Source organism: Aulonocara stuartgranti (assembly GCF_965226115.1).
Source record: "Aulonocara stuartgranti genome assembly, chromosome: 15".
NCBI lineage: Eukaryota > Metazoa > Chordata > Actinopteri > Cichliformes > Cichlidae > Aulonocara > Aulonocara stuartgranti.
In genome coordinates this window covers 7,610,944-7,631,488 of record NC_138951.1, presented here as the reverse complement: position 1 = coordinate 7,631,488, position 20,545 = coordinate 7,610,944, and the positions used below count along the sequence as shown (strand labels likewise).

The window sequence follows — 20,545 nt, the reverse complement described above, 5'->3', positions numbered from 1 at the left end:
CTCAACTTTATTCACAAGTACAACAGTTTATATAGAGGGTAAAATTCATGAGACAGCAGATTTATCAGTTTAAACCAGTACAGACCAAGATAAGGCAGTGTCTTCCTGCCCATGGGTGAAGAAGCATCCTTTGTGTAGTTTATTAGTTCAGCTACAATTGTGATTATCTCAGCGACATATTTTCAAGGCACAAAACGAAGAGTTCTTACATTAGTGAAATCTGAAACAAACCATTTGGCCTTCAACAGGCGTCTAAAAGATTAAGAAACTAATGTAGCTGAGGGAGTGATCTCTGTGGTATTTCAACCTTGTACCAGCCTGTGATTCTCACACATCAATTCTTGGGTCAAAGAGAAAAATAACTAAAACAAAGGGGCCTTATTGAATGACAGAGTTTTCCTGCATAATGTCACTATAAAACAATATCCAGTAAATGCTACCATGGTACTAAAATACCTAACAGTTCCCCTCTTTTATTATTTTTTAAAATAATAACTCAAATAGAAAGGAAAAATCACAAATGTAATAACATAATATAAAAAGCAAATCATAAAATGTAATAGTTCACAACCTAATGTTCAATATACACATCAGGAACATCATTGGTAACATCTGGCACATCCTCAGGATCAATTTGTGCTAATTGCAAATACATTGAAGTAGCTGTACTAGTAGCTATATGGGTTATCATTGAAAATGTGGCTTGCAGAAATGTGAACAGGGTTGCACTTTACAATACGAAATAGTAAATAAAAATCCTAAGGTTAATGCAGTAGATATGATTAATAACCTAAATATATAAAAAAGACAGTTCTTTAGTCGTCTCCTGGCCTGGTCCCAGGTTCGTGTGATGACAATGGGCATTTCATTTTCTCCATTATCAGGATGAAACGAGTCTATCTTTATCAGGTTAGACATTGTGTGGTACTCTAGGCTTTCTGTTCCTGCTGGATGTTCGAGTACCTTGTTGTTGTTCAGGCGGGGGATCAAAGGGCTTTCTGAGTCTTGGCTCTTTCAGGCGTTGTGTGTTAATCAGTGATTGTGTGTGTGTAGGTGTATTGGATCCGGGCGCTGGCTCGCCTGAGTCGTCATCTATAGGTGTATTGAATCCGGGCGCTGGCTCGCCGGAGACGTCATCTACTTGATCCGACGCCTTAGGTGGTTTGGTGGGGCTGGTCTTAACCCTGCTGGCATGAATCCACTGAGGTTGTCCGTCTGTGAGGATGCTGGTTCTTCGTCACTGCCAGTACAGTCTGGGGCTGGAACACGCGCGGCCTCCCAGAGTGTCCTTGGTTTTAGTGACTTCTCCAACACGCATCTCCTTGTCTCCACTTGTGGAACCGTGGAGGGGAAAGGCTGAGAGAGACAAACTTTCTGATAGTTATTATTCAGTTTTTCTACCAGGTTGTGAACATCAGTGGACAATGCAATATACATCACCTTCTACTAGCGGTGCCCCTCTGGAAGCTGACCATGGTGTTGGAAATAGTCTTATTTCAAATGGAAATAATTTGGTTACTGCAGATGGAGTCATAATGTATGAAATGGAAAATCTGGTTGTGGTAAATGCTGATGTTTTGCTTTTGATTTTCCTACATTAGTTCGTGCACATGTTAGACAGGTTGCTAATATGCTTTTACTGCATGTGATGTTTTCTCAATTACAAATCTTGATTTTATTGCCCCTATTACCCCTCTTTGTCCGACATGACTCACACAGTGAAAATGTCGGGCAAGGACTGGCATCAGGGAATATGGGAGGGCAATCAAACCCTTAAGATTTTGTATAAGCCATCTCTGTCATCTAAGGTACAGTCATTATTCTCCCAACAGGTGTAATCACATGCAGAGGCTTGCTCTTGTATAAATTTTAAATCAACATTTGTCTCTAAATAGTCTGGGAGTGTAACAAGTGGCAGCTGTAGGGGCACAGATAATACTTCCTGCGGAGGTGGGAGCTGCAGCCTTGGCTGTCACGTCTGCTAAGGCATTACCTGTTGCTTCGTCTGTGTCAGCTGTACTGTGTCCTTTCGTTTTTACAACTGCAACGGCCGATGGTAGCTGTATAGCCTGAAAAAGTCTTTGCACAAGATCAGAATTAGCAATTTATTTTCCATCAGCAGATCTAAATCCTCTCTGTCTCCACAATGTGCCAAAGTCATGCACAACGCCAAATGCATAGCGGCTGTCTGCGTAAATTGTCACATGCTTATCCAAATGTAGCTCACAGGCGCGTATTAAAGCCATGAGCTCTGCTTTTTGTGCTGAGTGAAATGGTAATGAGTGAGCCTCTAGTATGATGTCAGGTACTGTTACCACTGAATAGCCACAAAGAAATGAGTTGTCACTCGGCCTTGAACAGGACCCGTCCACATAAACCGTGGCTGAGTCTGGGATAGGTGTTTGCTCTAAATCTGGACATGGTGCTGTGGATTCCTGTATACGTGTCATGCAGTCATGATCGTCAGGGTCGTCTGAACCATCCTGTCGGTCAGAGGAACACAGCATACGAATAAGTAAGTGTGCTGGCGAATTGGGTGTGCTGCTTGCTTTTATAGTGAGATTTGCTGTTGAAGTCAGTGTAGCTTCATAACCTGAGCGACGTTGTGCGGTCATGTGTTGTGTAGTTATGTTTGCTAGAATGGTCGTGACCTGGTGATTGGTGTGTAGAATAGTGTCATGTGAGAGTGTGAGCTTCTCGCAGTCCCTTATCATGATAGAGCAAGCTGCTACTGCTCTCAGGCAGGCCGGCATTCCCTGAACAATTCAGGCAGCACCTTTGAGTGGCGGAGGTCAGCACTCCCTTTAATGCATTGAAAGAGGCAGTCATTTCTGTGGACCACAGTATTCGAGGAGGCTTGTCTTTTTTACAACAGTCACGCAGAATGTGGTCATGAAAAGAACAGTCTGGTATCCACTGTCTGCAATAGTTCACCATGCCCAGGAAGGACAACATTTCCTTCTGTGTAGTGGGCCGAGGGACGGAGGTCACAGCTTTGACCCTGTCTGCAGTCATGGAACGTTTTCCGTGAGACAGTGTGAATCCCAAATATTGAACAGAAGTCTGACAGTACTGCATTTTCTTTGCTGATGCTTTGTGGCCAGTCTTTTGGAGGTGCTGGAGAAGCATGTGTGTAGCAGTTTGACATAGTTTTTCACTCGGAGCACAGAGGAGGAGGTCATCCACGTGTGGATCAGGGTGCAGCCCTGGAGGAGTAAAGCTGTCCAGGGTAGCACAGATCACCATTGAGAAAGCAGCAGGGCTGTCTATCATGCCTTGAGGCAGACGAGTCCAAGTGTACTGCTTATTTCTATGTGTGAATGCAAATAACGGCTGTGTGTCTTCATGCACAGGTACTGAGAAAAAGGAGCGGAGCATAAATCCACCACGGTAAAATGTGTATGCAATGCATGTCAATATGCTGTGAACATCTGAAACGAGAGGTGGCAGAGGAATGTTGACTGCATTAATTTGCCTTAAGTCTTGTATGAAACGCCATACGCCAGGTTTGTTAGGCTTTGGCACAGGATTGACAGGAGTGTGGGCTTTATTACTCCTGTAGTCAATAAATCTCCTATCATGACATCTAGGGCTGCGGCTTTTTCCGTGGAAATGGGATGCTGCTTGACATATACTGCTTGTTGTGTTTTAATAGGTGTACGTGATAAAGTGTACAGTCAATAAATCCTATATCATTCTCACTTTTAGACCACAATGTCATATTCTGGTATTCAGCTGGCAAGGTAAGTGCAGAAATAGTACAGTCGATAGGGTAGGTTAGATCTATGTGACGACATGGTGTAGTTATGTCATAAACTATGTCTGAGTTATGTGACAAAATCACTGTTTGACCTTAGAGAAACAAAAGTGTGGCTCCCAGTCATGGGATTACCTGGTAGTGGCGTCTGTACACGTTTTTTTGGCACAGTGTGTGACATAGAGTACCGGACAAAAAGGATGTTGAGTTCATTCTCTGCTGAGGGTCCAGCTGACACAGAGGATGTTCCTTCTCCATCATGTCGGTACATAGGGCAGAGAAAACATAAGCTGTTATCAGTGCCAGCAAACATTTCACCCTTTATGTTAAATGAAATACACAAATTCATTTTTGCTCTGGGTGTCTGCGGCTGCTGGAAAACTGAGCCACAATAAAAACACATATCTCTACTTTTATCCTTCCGTCCTCTGAAACTTCCTTGCTGTGCTGGAGCGGGTAATCCTGCATACATTAGTTTCTCACTTTCCTCTGAGCCTTCTACATCAAAATTCAACTTTATCTTAACACTTTTAGCTTTCGTGGTAGTATCTGCACTGGCCTTCAGTTTTACTGACCTGTTTTCTGGCGATAATCGTTCGGGATAGGGCTCCGGAAATAAATTAGAATGCATTGAACTTACAGTCCGTAAGTTGTAAACAAAGTCAGTCACATAAGCACTTCCACACGTTCTGGATACGTGATCATGGACGTCTTCACCGATTCGCGGACGTGGGTTACACGTAACCGGAAATGGGAGTTGTACTGAGCCGTTATTTGAGACTTTATTTTGTATTTTATTAATTTTTGGTTTTACAGGTACTTTAGATTTTTTATCGGACCTGTCTGTGGTCTTTGAATAATTCTGACCCATGTTCAGTGATTTCCAGAGGGGTTTACACGCTAGGAGGATTTAGGTTAGTATTTATTTTTGCTGTGGCACACCTGAGGTTACTTGATTTTTTGCTAGCAATTTTATCTTTTTAGTGAGCAACTTCTCACTTTTTAACGAGCAACTTCTCGTTTTATGACCCCAGGCAACTTCCTGTGTCCTTTCTGCTGGTGAGCAACTTCTTAGTTTATGACAGCAGGCAACTTCCTGTGTCCTTTCTGCTTTTATTTACAAAACAACAGGCAACTTCCTGTGTTTCTATGTGGGCCACTAAAGAAGGCTCCTCAGTGTATCCCACTTGTTACTATGTGGGCCACTGAAGAAGGCCTCGTCAGCGTATCCCGTTTCTATGTGGATCACTGAGAAAGGCATAACACAGTCTTATAAAATAAAAGACGAGTGCCTACCTTCGTCAGGATCCCACTTCTGACACCAAAATTGAAGGAAACGGTTTCCAGGGCCTAATCCGTGGATCGACTTCCTCCGAGGCGTGGACGTCTATCAGCAGAGAATGTACCTTCACCTATCAGCAGAGAATGTCCCTTAGTCTGTAACACAGTCAAATATATTCTCAAGTAATATTCAAGCATGCCATTCAGCGTGTTAGTACGAGCTCGGGAGCAGCTTGGGAGAACAAGAAAACAGAGACTGCTTCAGATTGTCTTCCCAAAGTGACTCAACTTTATTCACAAGTACAACAGTTTATATAGAGGGTAAAATTCATGAGACAGCAGATTTATCAGTTTAAACCAGTACAGACCAAGATAAGGCAGTGTCTTCCTGCCCATGGGTGAAGAAGCATCCTTTGTGTAGTTTATTAGTTCAGCTACAATTGTGATTATCTCAGCGACATATTTTCAAGGCACAAAACGAAGAGTTCTTACATTAGTGAAATCTGAAACAAACCATTTGGCCTTCAACAGGCGTCTAAAAGATTAAGAAACTAATGTAGCTGAGGGAGTGATCTCTGTGGTATTTCAACCTTGTACCAGCCTGTGATTCTCACACATCAATTCTTGGGTCAAAGAGAAAAATAACTAAAACAAAGGGGCCTTATTGAATGACAGAGTTTTCCTGCATAATGTCACTATAAAACAATATCCAGTAAATGCTACCATGGTACTAAAATACCTAACACTGATGACGGATTTTTAGGCTAATAGTTAGGCTAACACTCTGACCTCTCATCTTTTCTTTCTTCACAAAACCGATAGATCCTCTACTTCTTTTAAGTGTCTCCCAGCGCGATTCTTATTGCATATTTTGGTTCCTGCAACTGGTCCGTCGGGTTATTGTCTCCCCAGAAACACTTCCCTTGTGCTTTTGGAAATCTGTTTTTTCCCCCCTCCTATTTCTGTTTTCTTTTCTTTCTCCCCCCCCTATTTCCGTTGTGTTTTGTGTGCTTTTTCCTTCCCACTGTCGCCAAGTGCTTGCTCATTGGGTGTCATTTGATTGTAGCGTCTTTACATTCCAATAAAAGCACCTTGAGGCGACCGTTGTTATGTTTTAGTGCTAGACTATTTCTTGCAATTCTTTCACATGCATAAACTCCTGTTTTCTATATTTCATCCTCATACTTTGACATCTTATGTAGACCCATGGTATTCTTTTTTAAATCTTCCCATTAAGTTTTTACTTCCTCCAGATTTGGGAACAACCAAGGTCTTTTGCCAAAATCTATGTTGGACTGTATAATTCTAACGGCTCTCTCGTTGAGGACGTCTTTCCTTTGAGTCAGCAAAGTGCAACAGCTTGGTGAAGTCTGCAGGAAGTCCATTTTGCATCTTGCATATTTAGGTCTGTAAAGGTATTTGTTTTGGAAATTTAAATGACAAGTTTGTTTTCTTGGAAAAAAAAAAAAGTAAACGTACAGAAATGTGTTTGGAGGTGTTTCATGAATCCACAATGTTCAGCTATTAAACTGAAACAGGTCTGTAAAATATAATTGACTTGTTTGTTAAAAAGTTGTTTTAAAAAAAAAAAAAAAAAGCTGAATGAACAGCCTCTATTCAGTCATTTTTCACCATTTGGGAGAAAGCTCCGGTCGCCCTGGAAAGAGCTGCTTGCACGTTTGCATGCATTAGAGGGTCGTGATGGAGGAAAACGCTAGACTGTCTTAGTTTTATGACTTTCCCATCTATGTTTTCACAGTGATAACATTAAACTGGTAAATATGAGTCATTCATTTCAGGTGAATTTCATATTTTCCATGAAATCCAAAGCATGATTCCCAGATCAGGCTTCCTCAGCCACACTTCCCGAGTTGCTCAACATCAAGCAAACAGTCATGTGAATAATTTCTACATCATATTGGAAAGTTTTTCAAACTTGACAAAAATGGTCTTCCTTGATATTCAAATACATAGTTTTGACACAGCAGTGACTTAATATGCACTAAAATAATTAGGATGGGACTTTTTACTCTGTTAGACATTTGTGCAAAGATTAGGAAATTACACTTCATATCTGAAAGGTCAAGGTTGGACATGCACAGACCTAACCTGCAAATTAACAGGGAAAACAAGCATGAGGAGGTAACTCTAGTTTTTATTTTGAAATGGGTTGCAATGCAATGAGGGCACAAAACACTTGTACTATTACAGTCAATAATATGGTTACAAAACAAACATTTACATAATAAATTAATATATTGCAGTACCACATGAGACAGTAAACATTAAACCCCAAACTTGGGAATTATATTGCATTAAAAAAATGAGTTATTTGTTAACTGTACAAAGATTTTCAGGCATTTACAAAGGCAGCCTCTTATTTCATTGCTTGTTGTACATATATAAATATAAATCTTTCAATTGGTAGTTGAACTGATATGTCTGCTGAGCAGGCCGGATGAGAGGCTCTGGCCTGAGATGAGATCTTTCAGTGACCTCTGTGCTGACTGCCATGTCATTATAAATCAGTGTTTTATTTACACAGATGGCATTAAAAGCTAGTTTAATTCAAGCACTTTCCTAACCAGATTATGACAAATCAATAGACACCTTTCAAGATATGATTTAAGTATTTCGCTGCCTCTGATTTTAGGACTTCTGATTACTTACCACGAGTTAAAACTATAAAAAAAAAAAAACTCTGCTTGTCCCTTTAATCTAATATCCATATGCTCCTAAACAGACAAATCATTAACCATAAGAAATGTGTTTGCAACACTAAAGTGCATGCAGCACATGCTTGGTTGCGAATGTTTTCTTAGCTGGCAAAAGTAGAAACAGGTTACATATAAATAGTCTTAACACAGCACTACAAGCTTTTGACTTCCTTTACAAAATTAATGACCCCCTATTCATTTAAGCAACCGTTTGTGCGGTCCCCGACATTCATCATCTTCATCACTCCCCTTTCCGAGAGCGAGGCGTTCGATTATTACCCAGTAAAAGACAGATGTGTTAACCACAGCTATGCTATTATAAGAAGACCCCTACAACAAGCAGATGCTACTGCAGCCTCTACAGATGTTACCTGCGCTACAGCTGCTGCTATGACTGCAGAGCGTACTACATGATTCTGAGCGGGTTCAGCCGAGTGGCTGCTATGCATGAGAACATTTCTAAGATAGAAGTGCAGCAAGCTCCAAGTTTAGCTGCTAAAAGACGACTCAGGAATGTCAGCAACTTTCTGAGGATGATTTAAACTACTAACACTGATGATCGTACCTGAGAGCTAGGCTAGACCTGATCTGACAGTGTGTGGTGCACCTGTAGCGGCTGGTGTTTCGAACGTTAGCGTGCCAACTTGCTGAAGACGCGGTTGGTTTTAGAGGGGCAACTCCTGCCAGTAAGTATTGCACTTCCAGAAAGACTTGGAAGAAAGCCCAGACTTTTAGTCCTAGTGCAGATCCTGAAGGTTTTCTCAAGCCTGGGATGAAATAACCTTGGTGACATCATGTTAAAGGTTCTCCAGAGCCGCCGAAGACATTACACAGCAGTTTTGCTTCACCACACACTAATCTACTGAGACGTACTCTGTGCTACGACAGCACACGATCAGATCACTGACGGAGTAAAGTGCTACCACTAAAATTTAACCGCTAAAGATGTAAGAGACTGGTTTAAAAATGCCACAACTAATAACAGATGCTTAACTATTTACCAAATCTGACTTCATTTGAGCTACAACACCAAGCTAACATACAATCAGACAGACTTGTTGCCACTAATGCTGAACTTTACCACATGAGGTATCTGCAGACTCGTGAAATGACACCTCGTGGGGAAGTGATGACATTGGTGGGAATGGGGAGGTTACTACTTGAGGGCTCAGAGGTCAACAGACTAGATTTACAAAATGTTTACAAAGTCCCTTATCTCACTAAAAACACCCCCTTATCCAAAAATATGCTTTACATATTTGTTCATCCAGCTACGACTTTAAGTCTTTCCACTTTTTTTCCCTATTTAAAAAAAAAAAAAGTTCCCCAAACTGTGCAATTTCTTTCATCATATACAAAATATTTCATCTTAACATTCAGCTAACAGCTACTAACGAGTGCAAACCCTAAAGCAACATGCAACAACATCACTACCTACAGTTTTGCATTTTTAAATTAAAGGGTTTGTTCCTTGATCCTCACCAAGCAGTTTTCAACCTTAAGACGCTGTCATGATGTGCAACCATCAACAAATGCCATTAATGCAATGGATTCCTACCGAGGAAATAACAAAACAACACTTCATAACACGACTTGCCCGGCACTTTGAGATTCACAGATTCTGCCCGGATTCGTTTTTCCTGTCAGGCATGAACTACACAGATGCAAATTTCACCTCACACAAGCTTGATGACGTTGCACGCAGGTTGAACTTTTGTTATTTTCCTGACTGTTCACAACTCAAAAAAACAAAAGAAGCCCTGCACAAACCAGGAAGTGAAGTGTTCAGACTAATACTGATTACTGGCATCTATAGACAAGTTATCATGCAGTCAGAACATACATAGAGATGTAGTACTCAAGCATTAAAAAGTTAAAAGTTACATTGGAATATACGAGTCAAGGAGAGTTAAAATCCTAGGATCAACAGAGTTTTAAAAAAAAAGTACCACAAGGAAAGAAAGTCTATGATGTGGAAACTGGGGGCCACTTTGTGGGTTTTTCCTGGATTACCAGAACCCTCTTCTGATGGTCCAGTGGATGGTTCTGGAAACAGGAGTGTCGCCTTTGACTTTACGTGGGACAGAGGACTGTGGAGAGAACAAGAGCAGAAATGCCCTTTACTTTATTTGCACAAAGGAGAGCTGCACATTAGGCAAAAGCAACTACAGCACGGACCCAGTGAGTGAAGAGGAAATGGTAATTACAGGTGAGAAGCACACATGAACAGGTAGGTACCACTACAAGCTCGCAGTAAAGGCAAAATATGGGTGTGCTTTTGTGTTTTAAGAGGAAGTGTAGTGCAGCAAACAAGCACCACAGTAGCGAGGAGGGAGTGAGGGGACGGCTGCTGCTTCTGGGCATAGCTAAGGTCACCAATGCGCACAGAGAGAGAATTGGATCTGTGGTCACCTCTCAAACCTCAGTTTCCACTGCTCTCATACCAGAGCTACCCCCAAAGGACAACGCGGCACAGGTGAAAGACAAAGGAAGTACAGGTCAACACTGAAGGGTGGCAAGGAAACGATTTCTCTTCTCCTTTAATTAACCTTTGTACAGTGGCCTACGTTTCTGCACTCTCAGCTTCCCTAAAAACAAAGAAGGGAACTCTGCGTTTCCCCCCTTTTATTACAAAACAGAGTGTGGGTGTCTGAATAAAGTCACCTGATTGTGAGAGAGATATAAAATTTGGACTGTTTTTTTCTCCGTTTTAGTCAAATTATAGACTTGATATAAAGTCTTAGTGCTTACCTTTGAGAATATAGTCTGTTAGGAGGGCAGGTACTTTCTCACTGTCATCCCTCATGGCATGGAGGACTAGAATGAAGACAGCAGCTTTTTACATTTAGAAAACAACCACACAAACTGACAGGTTAGCCCCAATCAAACAGCAACACCGGGTTAGCCTGGTAACACAATATTATTTTACTGAATGTCATTTTATCTGGGTTGGTGCAGATGAAAAGAAGTTTGTCCAACTGATAAAATTCACACAGGTTTGAATTGTAATCATCGAATGTAAATTGTTGTTTACTTCATATATGAATCCAAACACCCTCCAAATGATGATGCAACACATTTGCGTTTCTCTGATAAGACTTTCGACTCACTCTTTGTGAGGATCTGGAGATCTTCTACAGACGGGGGGCCTGCTTTCTTCTCATAAGGGATCACTGTGGTCAGGTACTGCAAAGAAAGTCAATTATGTCAAATACAATGACACAGCTACAAAAAGCTACCGTCATGCTTCACGCCAAAATAAAAAAAAATAAAAATATGATATCTGTGAGCGCCATGCAGATCACATGAACATGTGGTAAATATTTGGCTGCTGGTTGCAACCTTTCAGCAGCCGCTCAGAGAAAATGTTTACTGAAGCGAGGGTAAAAAAAATAAAATAAAAATATCAGATGAATGAGACGTACATGCTGGAAAAAAGAAAAACATTTGACAAAACACAAAGATAAGAATGACTAAAGTGAAGGAAAAAAAGAATAATTAAAAAATAAATAAATAAGAAGAAGACAGATTAAAACGATGGCAAGCATGTGTTTGCAGCTGCACAAAAGGAAGCAAATATGGCGGCAGGACAAAAAACAAACAAACAGAAGAAGCAGAGAATTTTATCTGCAGTGGAAGTGGAAAGAGGAAAGAGCAGGGGCACCTGTTTGTCCCCTCCTGTGTTGCCAAAAGTTTGACGGAGGCCATTTTGAATGATATTGGAGAGTCCCTCCACAGTGAGGAGCTACAAGAAGCGAGAGGAAGATAGAAGAAGCGAGAGATGAGAAGGATTTGGTTTCAGTGCGAAGAGAAGGAGAGCGCCTGGCAGAACCTTTGGTGCTGTGATGAAAGATTCTCACACATGCAGACCGTTTATCAGGTTATGCATCTCTCCTCATAATTTAAACACTTTCATCAAAGTCATGCATGTCTTCTTCCACAAGCGTGACCACGTGACTCACCGTGCCGGGTATGTGCGTGCTGGCCGTCCTCTGGCCGTTGGGCCCCGTCGTAGTCGTGTGCCGGATTTTCTTCTTCTTTCGCAGCAGCTCGCGGTGCTCCTTCTGTCTGTTCTGCACTTCAATGAGCAGTGAGATGAAGCTGTTCTTCACCTGGATACATGCAAAAAGACCAAAACAAAATTTAAAAAAAAAAAAACTGTTTAATTGTGACCACACTACCCTTTGCTATTCTCATTAAAATAATTATTAATATGCCAGAAATCTATTTTTGGATGCTTCAAAGAAAACAAACAAACAAACAGAACGGTGTGACAGAATCGTGACAACGACAAGTCAGGCTAAAAATAAAGCTGCCAGCAGTTCATAGGCTTGTAGAAAACTGTGAGAGCTGCTGCTATAAAACAAATAGGTTATCGATTAACTGTCCTTTCATATTAGGCTTATTTACCTCAAAGCACTACAGAGCTTTTCTGACAGGCTATTATTATTTTTTGCCGCCATTTGTCATTGTAGAGCCTGAACGTCATTGCCTTGCTGTGGATTTAAAAAAATAATTAAATGAATCAAAGTACCTCCTTTTCATAGTCCAATTCATCTCGCAGAGCCAGAGCCTGGATCAGCTCCTCACTGTAGCGACGAATGGCCGCCTCCACTTCCTCCAGAGTCTCAGTCAGCTCCGACACGGACATCTGACGCAGCCCTGAGGACCGTGTGAACATACGAGGAAGGAGGAGAGTGAAGATGGTGTACGTGGGTTGACGGGTGTTCACAACGAACAGCAGTTTACAAAATCCTTACATTGTATCAGTTACTTCAGTGCTATTACAAGATTCACATGTGTAATAACCAGGTTACAAGCATCTGCTGTACCAGTTTAAAAGGAGACAAAGAGGCATTATTCATTTAAAGGTGTATTATGCAGCAGTGTTTGAGCAAGCTAGAGCACGAATGCTGAGAGAAAGAGAGACAGCGCGGCTTTAGTGAAAACAAATGTCAATCAGAGAAGATGTTGTTATTTTTCTATTGTTTCGGTAAAGGTTAGGTTTCAACGCACAAAAAAACAAACCAAAAACAAAAACACGGCCATGCCTCCATACAAATATGGAGGTGTGGCCTCTTTAAACAAGGTTTCTTCCTTGTTTAATGGGAGCTTTCCTTCCCACTGTTACCAATTGATTGCTCATAGGGGGGTCATCTGATTGTTGGAGGTCTCTCTATTATTGTGGGTTGTTAATGTTACAATTTAAAGGCACCTTGAGGCAACCATTGTTGTGATTTGGTGCTAAAACTTAACTGAATTGAATTTGAGGGTAGCGTTGCTAACTTAAGCTTCCTTGTGTCTTTTTTTTCTCTCTTATGACATGGAAATGACTCCCAGTCTTTCACTGAAAAAAAAGACATCTTACAACCCACTAAGATCCAGACTTAAGAAGATGAGAAGCGAGGATGCTTCTGGACGTGCCGATGGTCTGACGTACACATACAGCACTTCTAAAAGTAGCACAGAATGACGCCAGTTATCACAGATGTTGTGGAATCGATTACTTCTCATTAAGAAGCTTTGCATCCTCTGTTTTCGTGTCTCTTTCTTGAATGTCTTTCTAGGTCTCGCTGGGAAAAGTTGAGATCCAAGAAGGAGATCCAATATGGGGGAAGTCAGCACAAATGAAAGCACCGATAGAGGTGCTTTCATTTCCACGACACAGACAGAGAGCAGAGGATGAGACAGTGATGTAACCTGGTCGCAACATTTCTTTTTTTAATAGACTCCTGCCTACGCAGCCCTCATGCTGATACTGGCTGGGGGCTACACGCCCACTGCCCGAAGGTTTCAGCAAAAAAGATCCTGAAGGCCATGAAATAATACACCTCCACATAGTTCCAGAGGGTAACAATAAATTATAGATTATGGATTGCCATGTTTTAAATCTATACAGTGTTTGTTGGGGGAAAAAACCCCCCCCACAGAATTTACACTTGAATGTTTTTAAGTCAGACAAATATACAACCTACACAAAACCTTTTACGTCTTAAACAAATTTAATGCGAGAAATGAAGAAAGAAGGTATTTTGGCAACATGTTGTGTAGCTTTACTTATTTTTATTCCTTCAAATAAGAGTAAATGTTTAAATACTGCAGACAAACATTGTGACACTCACAGTCCTTGTTTCCAGTGTTTGAAAAAACCCAAACCCACTAGAATCTGCAGTTAACAGATGCAAATACCTGAAACAAAATGGCCTTAAGGCTTTCTGTGTACAAATGCATATTCCACCCCAGTTGAGCATTAGGCAGATATACGCTTGTAATTATATAACATTTTGGGGCAACACACTTGCTGTTTGTCCGCATTTGTTACGCGTTATGTAAGAATGTTATCAGACGAGTGCATGTGCCTGACCATTTCTTCACGCACTGGACAGCGCAGACATGAGGAACGAGCACGCCACCATCAAAGCGTTTTGCCTTTAAAGCTTTATGTTGCTGCAATTTAGTGGTACACGGTGATACTCACGGTCCTCGTAGCTGGTGTTGGACCCGGAGCGTTTTAGAGCATTGAGGTCTTGAGAGAGCATGGACAAGTCGGACTGTGAAGGACTCTCATCGTCCTCTGGGTCTGGAGACTCCTGCATCATCTCCTCTATCTCCTCAATCACCTGTACAAAAAACAACAGAGGTGGGCGGATCAATCCAAATATCAATAGTATCGATACCAACACTGGTATTGGTATGGGGGTAGAAACAAAATGTCTAAATTAAGCATGTAGTCCACTAAATTGTGTTAAAAAATAATTCATTTTGAAAATGAAAAAACATTTATCCTCACCTCCTATTACAACTAGCACCATGCTAAAGGCTTCATACATTCCCTCACAGAAAACATTATTGCTAGTTCACGTAAACATAGGCTGAAATCAGAGTCCTACGGTCCCCAATCATGGGGATAAGGTGAGTGATTTCAAGAAAAAGCAGCAGAACCCAGTGTGTGTTTACATGACCAAAACGATTGGAACAACTGTTCTGATCTATATTGACATGATGATTTTTTATTGTAGTGACGAAAACGTTTTTCCTACTCTGTCACGTAAAAATAATGCTGCTTTGACATCCATGTTATGGTGCCAATATCCAAATCTCTGCAGCGAAATAAAAGTGCTCCTACTTATTCATATGAATTTGGTGCATCTCTAAGAAAAACAAACAAAATCAAAATCATAGGGCAATGCTTTCACTTTGAAATGGTGTTACATTTCTGTGAGTTAAGACATCTTAGTACACAAATAAGCTGTTTATTCATCTTTTTGAGAGCAAAATATAAAGTCTATCACTCCATTGTACCTGCATGATGGATGCGAAAAAAACCCTGAGCTACAGGATAGCATGTCTTTTGAACATTATTGTCCCAAAGCCATGATTGCTAAGTGAATCTATTGGAAACACATCTTTAGCCAAATGTGACTGCGTTGAGGATTTCAGTGCATCTTTGTAAGCTGGATAGATAGACTGTGTTTTCTGCTCTTCATAAGATGCAAAATATGTCAATTCTACTGAGGCACAATTATCCACATCAAAGTTTCTTTAACATCTGCCAAAAGCACAACACTGCTGTGCTTAGGTGTGAATGTTTTACCTGCTCAGCTGTGAAAAGCGGCTCGTCGTTGATGCACGAGACGATGATTGAGTGCATGTCCATCTGCTCCCTCAGCTCCTCATCGTCAGACAGATCTAAAGATTGGTTATCCAACTTCTGTCCCAGGGGAAAGAAGCGAGGGCAGAGATTGAGAGACAGATAGGAAACTTGGATGAGACAACAAACAGGTGGTTAAGTAGATTGAAGGCAGAGGGTTCAATCTGATTACCGATCTGTGCACTTCACTTTTAGAAATGTATATCTACTGTGTGTTATAAACATCGGACATGACATTGGACCGTGTTTGCCTCTGCGGTACCTCGTGTTCGGTGAGGTTGAGGGAAGGCAGGTGTAAGGAGCGAGTGTGCGATGTCTTCCAGTCCACCGGCATCACATTGCCGTAGTTATCCGTCAGAGCGTTCCACACCCTGGAGCAAAGACAAGCATCCGTGACGCAGTTAGGATTGGGTATTATGAGAAATAAAGAGAAGTAGTGAGCAAAACAGAGAAGGACGGGTGAAAAGTAGTTTTATCTGTACACAGGACAGATAGCGTCCTTCTCTTTTTAGTATGACACATGATTACTTGGCACTTTTTGTGTCCTGTTCTCTGACCACCCCCTCACCACTTCAACATGTTCTTGCTGCTGAATCACACCGAAGCCGCTGATAAATGCGACAGCTCTAACAAACACGTCATTTGCCCAGGGTCTGCTGAAATGTGACGAACCAGTGGTTAAACTATTGGTTCTCCAATTATTTTCAGAATTTTTACTATTAGAGCTCTTTCTGAGTGTGTGACTAACACTGGGTGATTTTGGGGGGGGGGGGGGGGGGGGGCGGGCGGGCCCTTACAGTGACACCAACAGTCTGTTGAATGTTTACAATATTGTGCAGCATTCGAGTTTGGCAGACAACTTAGCAGAGACGAACAGATGGTGGCACGGAGTCTGTTCAACACGACAAGTTACTGTTAAACACAAATCCAGCATCATGCATAAAAACATATTTGTTAACAGACTCTCAGCAGGCTCAGAGGATTCTTGTGAAATGGATAAAGGTTAGGTTCAATTATATAATTACTGCGGGAAACTACTTTCATCTAGTCCCCCATGGGGTACTTTTGCGTGTTTTTTTTAAACTCTAGGACAGAAAATCAAATCAGCTCAGGGTTTAAACTCAAGTGTGCATGCATGAGGTTCATTTTTTCCCCTCCTCTTTTGGCTCTGCATGTGCGAGCACAGAGAGGATGGATGCTGTGAACCCATGTGTCACAATGGCTCTGCATTGTCATAGCCTCTTGCTCATCCTCGGAAACACAAACACACAGACACACACAGGCAAATGTTTATATAACATGCACATTTCTCCCTGAAGTGCTCATGCACAGCTTGGGAAGCGTGGGGCTGTTGGGTTGTTCTAAATAGGGCAAAGGCTGGCAAGGAACTATTTTTTGTGCCTTGAGCACTGACGCCGTCTCTGCCACGTGAGCGTGTGCCAAAACGCACCATTAGCTTCAGTTTCACCGAGTGCATTTGCATTTTAAAAACAAGCCTGGTTGTTATTTCAATTGAAATTTTCGATCGGTTTGTTTTTACCTCAGTGCTGAGGAAATTTGTCCGGATTACTTTAAGAATACGTATATGCTTGCAGGGGTACAAATATATATAATTTTTTTTACCCACTTTGTTTCAAGCACACACACATTTGTTATCCGCAGTTCGTCTCAGGCATGGTTTTGCCAGAGAACTCGTTAAGCGTCTAGGCACGTCCCGCAAAAGTGCAGTCATCCAGAAAAGACTCTCACCGAGTCTGGCACTGCTCTTTAGGCTTGACTAGGCTGCTGTCCAATTATTACGTTCCCCGCTTCCTGTTTCTTTACCTACAACAACCATAAATGTTTTCTTTCCGCTGTCATGCCAGCTTCCCCACAGGATTCCACTGATCATTAAGTGAGACAGACTGCTACTTCTTTTTGCTGTGACAAGCTCTCTGATGTGCATAACTGTCTGTGTGTTGCACTGAAGTGGAAAAAAAGAAAGAAAAGGATAAAAATCAAAACTGGGTGCTCAAGCAGAGTTTTGTATAAGTCTACGCACAATCCTCTGGACCCTCTGTCTGTGTCAAAAACTGTTAGAAAAGGTTTATGGAGGCTTTTGAATCTTAGGAAAGTTGTTCTGAATGGGTCACACATCCACCACTGTTTCCTGAGAAAAAGCAAACTCTGATGCCTCTAATTATAAGGAGGGGGACCTGTACAACCTGCAAATCCAATTTTAAAACTTCTTAGTGGGTACGTCTCACTCCAAGTAACTTTTGGACAAGTTGATCACAAGGGTACGGCAACCTTTACAGCCTTAACTGTGTGCTACTATTTTGTGTGTCTAAAAAAAGACATGATAAGTACACTTATGTTTGTGTGTTATCAATTTATCCTGTGTTCCGCTATAATTCCTCTATAAAAGCAGAAATCCATGGCTAACCTCTGTTCTGTTCATGTCAGCAGTAGGAAAGCTTCCCCGCATCGTGTGCTTGCATCTTACAGTGCCACAGTGTTGAAATATTAGTTACAAAAGGGAGGAGGAGAGTGACTCATGCAGTCAAGACAGCTTAGTAGTTAAAGTGACAACTACACTGGCTGCAGGGCTGATGTGACTTGCCGCTTTGAATTAATAGAAGGTTTTCATGTAAATGTGTGTGTGCCTGTGAGATACAACATAAACTAAGTACCTCCATGTGGAATTTATAACAAATAAATAAATAGAAAACATTTTACTGATAAAAACCACCGAGTGACCTTGACATCACCCACTTGGGTTCCTGGACACCCATTTTGAATCCTCCTTTAAAGTTTAGAATTTTGGAACCATCAGTGACAATCTAGGGATATTAAGCACACCCAAACAGCAATCGTCAAACACAAGACAGATGCTCCAGAATCATGTGGCTTATGCATAAGCTATTTCAGCCTAAACAGAACCATACAATTATAAAAATGACCACTATACAAGACAATACAAGAAGGTATCTATCCAGCAAATGAGGGAAATATTTACTCAGGTACAAAAAGTACTGCAGTTAGAAGTGGGATGGTTTTTCCTGTCTTTCTGTCTGCTCCCATTAGAAAGAATGCAGGCTTAAGGCAATTTCACACCTGGCTATGTAGTCCACGGTGAGACCAGATGTTGAAGTCAATAGAAGGTTTTGATAAATTCTTATTTCATACCCAGTTATTTCATTTACCATGACATTTTGTGGATTTTCTTCTTTTTGTTGCCCATCCCACTGTTTTTAAACATTAATCTAGTGCAAGGTGCATGTGGCACAGCAGATAATATATAATAAATAAATACTGATAAGCCACCATAAGTGAAGGAGGCTGACATCAGGGTAGCAATAAAATCTATGAATACTTGTCTCTGTATCCAGAAAGAGGAAACATCATGAAAGCCAAAAGCAGAAACTCTTTTGTGTCGTGTGAGAAAGGCAATTTGAAAACAGGAGGAGACAGAGTATTTGCACAGGGGTCAACAACTATTCAGTTATTCCCAAATGTACAATTTAAGGATCACTAGTTTTATGGCCAACATCAAGCAGTCCAGCATGAAAACCAGCACTGTTAACGTGGCATCAACACGTCCTCCACACATAAATAGCTCTTGATTCCTTCTTTAGATAGCAAAATTTTTTTGTATTTGTTGCTTGTAAAATGCTATTCCTTCTTAAAGACCAACTTAACGAGTCAAGCTGTGACAGATAATGGGTTTAACACGTTCAGTTATGTGTTATCGTAAGTGTATTCTGGCTAAATATTGCATAGCACTGATTGAAGCTAGCTAAGATTCCCATAGTGCCAATGTAAGGTTAGCCTGGAGAGGCTAAAGTGGTTAGCTAGCCGGGAGATTAAAAGTTAGCGTTAAGAAAACTGGCGATAAAAAAAAAAATCACACTCACTCGTCGTCTTTCAAGTAATTATCCTCGGTGATAGGTTTAATGGGAGCTATGTTTTCCGTCGTAGTGTTGTAGTTTCGGAAACACACTGTGAGCTTCTCGTCGAAGTCGTGGACAAGGTCCTCCATCGACTTGAAGCTGCAGATCTCCCCAGAGAAACTGTTGTCCAGATCCGAGAAATCGTCTAGGCCCGACGAATCACCCACGTTTGAGTTCAGCTTGTCTAGTGGGTCGACCACGTCCGAGGACGGCTTGAATTCGTTAAAGTCCTGCCAGTCCTCATCAAAGTGGGCTAACGGCGCCGCCATGACTGCCGTGGATTCTCGGTTCAGTTAGAACCGTCGATGTTCTCTCTGCTTTCGGCTTAGACTCTCGACCAGACTGCGAGAAGGAGACAGAGGAGAAGCGGGGTGGGCGGACCGAGCCGCGTGACGTCGCGGCGACGTCCCTCCCCTTTTCCATGGAGCAAAACAAACACGGCAGGTGTCGTGCCAAAAAGTGATCCATGTGTCGAAAAATTAGGTTCCCGGTGTTTCTATGTTGTTTTCTTGAGTTATATCTTGTTTGTATGTACTGTTACCCTGTTGTTTTAAATACCGTCTGCTTTTAGGCTGAGAATTACCACACAAGTTCGTTCTGTGACTGCATGGCAATAAAGAATCTTTGTATCTACAAAAACTAATTGCAGCTTTTACCTTGTGACAGGAATGATCTCATGAGAATATGTTTGACAGATTACTGGACAAGAAGTCATTTATAACAGATCACTTTTTGGCATGTGATCATTGGAGTCTTTACTATGGCCAGTACTCCGACGACATAATCATCAAATCATTTTAGCAACCCCGATAATCTTTCATCCATCTGCACAAAACATATCATATATATCATCATATATATATATATCTTGTTAAAACCCAATGTATTTTTAAAAATCTGAGTAAATGACATGTAAACAAGTAAATGTCATGTCAATGACTACTTTCTCGCCTGTTATTGTGGGACAAATGCCATTTGTAGTTCGAAATTAACCAGCAGGGGGCGAAAAGGGCCAAAGGATCCAGTTTTTTTAAGCTCCTAACTGTAAATATTCAGGTATTATATATGGAAGCCTTTTTCCGCCTCTGAAAAAAAGAAAAGAATAAAACAAATGCAGTTTGAAAGTCAATATTTTGGGTTTGCGTTTGTATCTCGAAATTTGGACATTCTGACATAGGTAACTCAAAATTGAGAGACAATAATGTGG

General features: G+C 41.3%; 1 protein-coding gene and 1 long non-coding RNA gene across 4 annotated transcripts; both read right to left on the bottom strand.

Annotated features, from left to right (window-relative positions):
- Positions 1-3,635: 3,635 nt before the first annotated feature.
- Positions 3,636-6,117, bottom strand: LOC309689896. The gene is made up of 2 exons (XR_014271549.1): positions 4,333-6,117; positions 3,636-4,006 (listed from the first exon to the last, which is right to left on the bottom strand). It is a non-coding gene; the product is annotated as an uncharacterized lncRNA (long non-coding RNA).
- Positions 6,118-7,173: 1,056 nt separating this feature from the next.
- Positions 7,174-19,725, bottom strand: LOC309689395 (fasciculation and elongation protein zeta-2-like). 3 transcript variants are annotated; one of them, XM_082505781.1, is made up of 11 exons: positions 19,303-19,725; positions 15,669-15,777; positions 15,350-15,466; positions 14,234-14,375; positions 12,290-12,417; positions 11,718-11,867; positions 11,420-11,500; positions 10,866-10,941; positions 10,507-10,572; positions 10,168-10,204; positions 7,174-9,845 (listed from the first exon to the last, which is right to left on the bottom strand). In XM_082505781.1, the coding sequence occupies exons 1-10, from the start codon at positions 19,605-19,607 to the stop codon at positions 10,194-10,196; spliced, it is 1,185 nt and encodes a 394-aa protein (XP_082361907.1). In that variant the 5' UTR covers positions 19,608-19,725; the 3' UTR covers positions 7,174-9,845; positions 10,168-10,193. The 3 variants fall into 3 exon arrangements, with proteins under 3 accessions (XP_082361907.1, XP_082361906.1, XP_082361908.1); XM_082505780.1 differs by lacking the exon at positions 10,168-10,204; XM_082505782.1 differs by lacking the exons at positions 10,168-10,204; positions 11,420-11,500 and having other exon boundaries at positions 19,303-19,723.
- Positions 19,726-20,545: the final 820 nt, after the last annotated feature.

What these genes read in the sequence shown, in the direction of transcription:
- LOC309689395 (XM_082505780.1), bottom strand. Translation starts at nt 19,607, where the DNA reads ATGGCGGCGCCGTTAGCCCACTTTGATGAGGACTGGCAGGACTTTAAC. An exon ending in AATTACTTGAAAGACGACGA is followed by an intron (nt 15,778 to 19,302) that starts GTGAGTGTGATT and finishes TCTTTGCTCCAG; the next exon opens with GGTGTGGAACGCTCTGACGG. An exon ending in CAACACCAGCTACGAGGACC is followed by an intron (nt 12,418 to 14,233) that starts GTGAGTATCACC and finishes CACGGTCCTCAG; the next exon opens with GGCTGCGTCAGATGTCCGTG.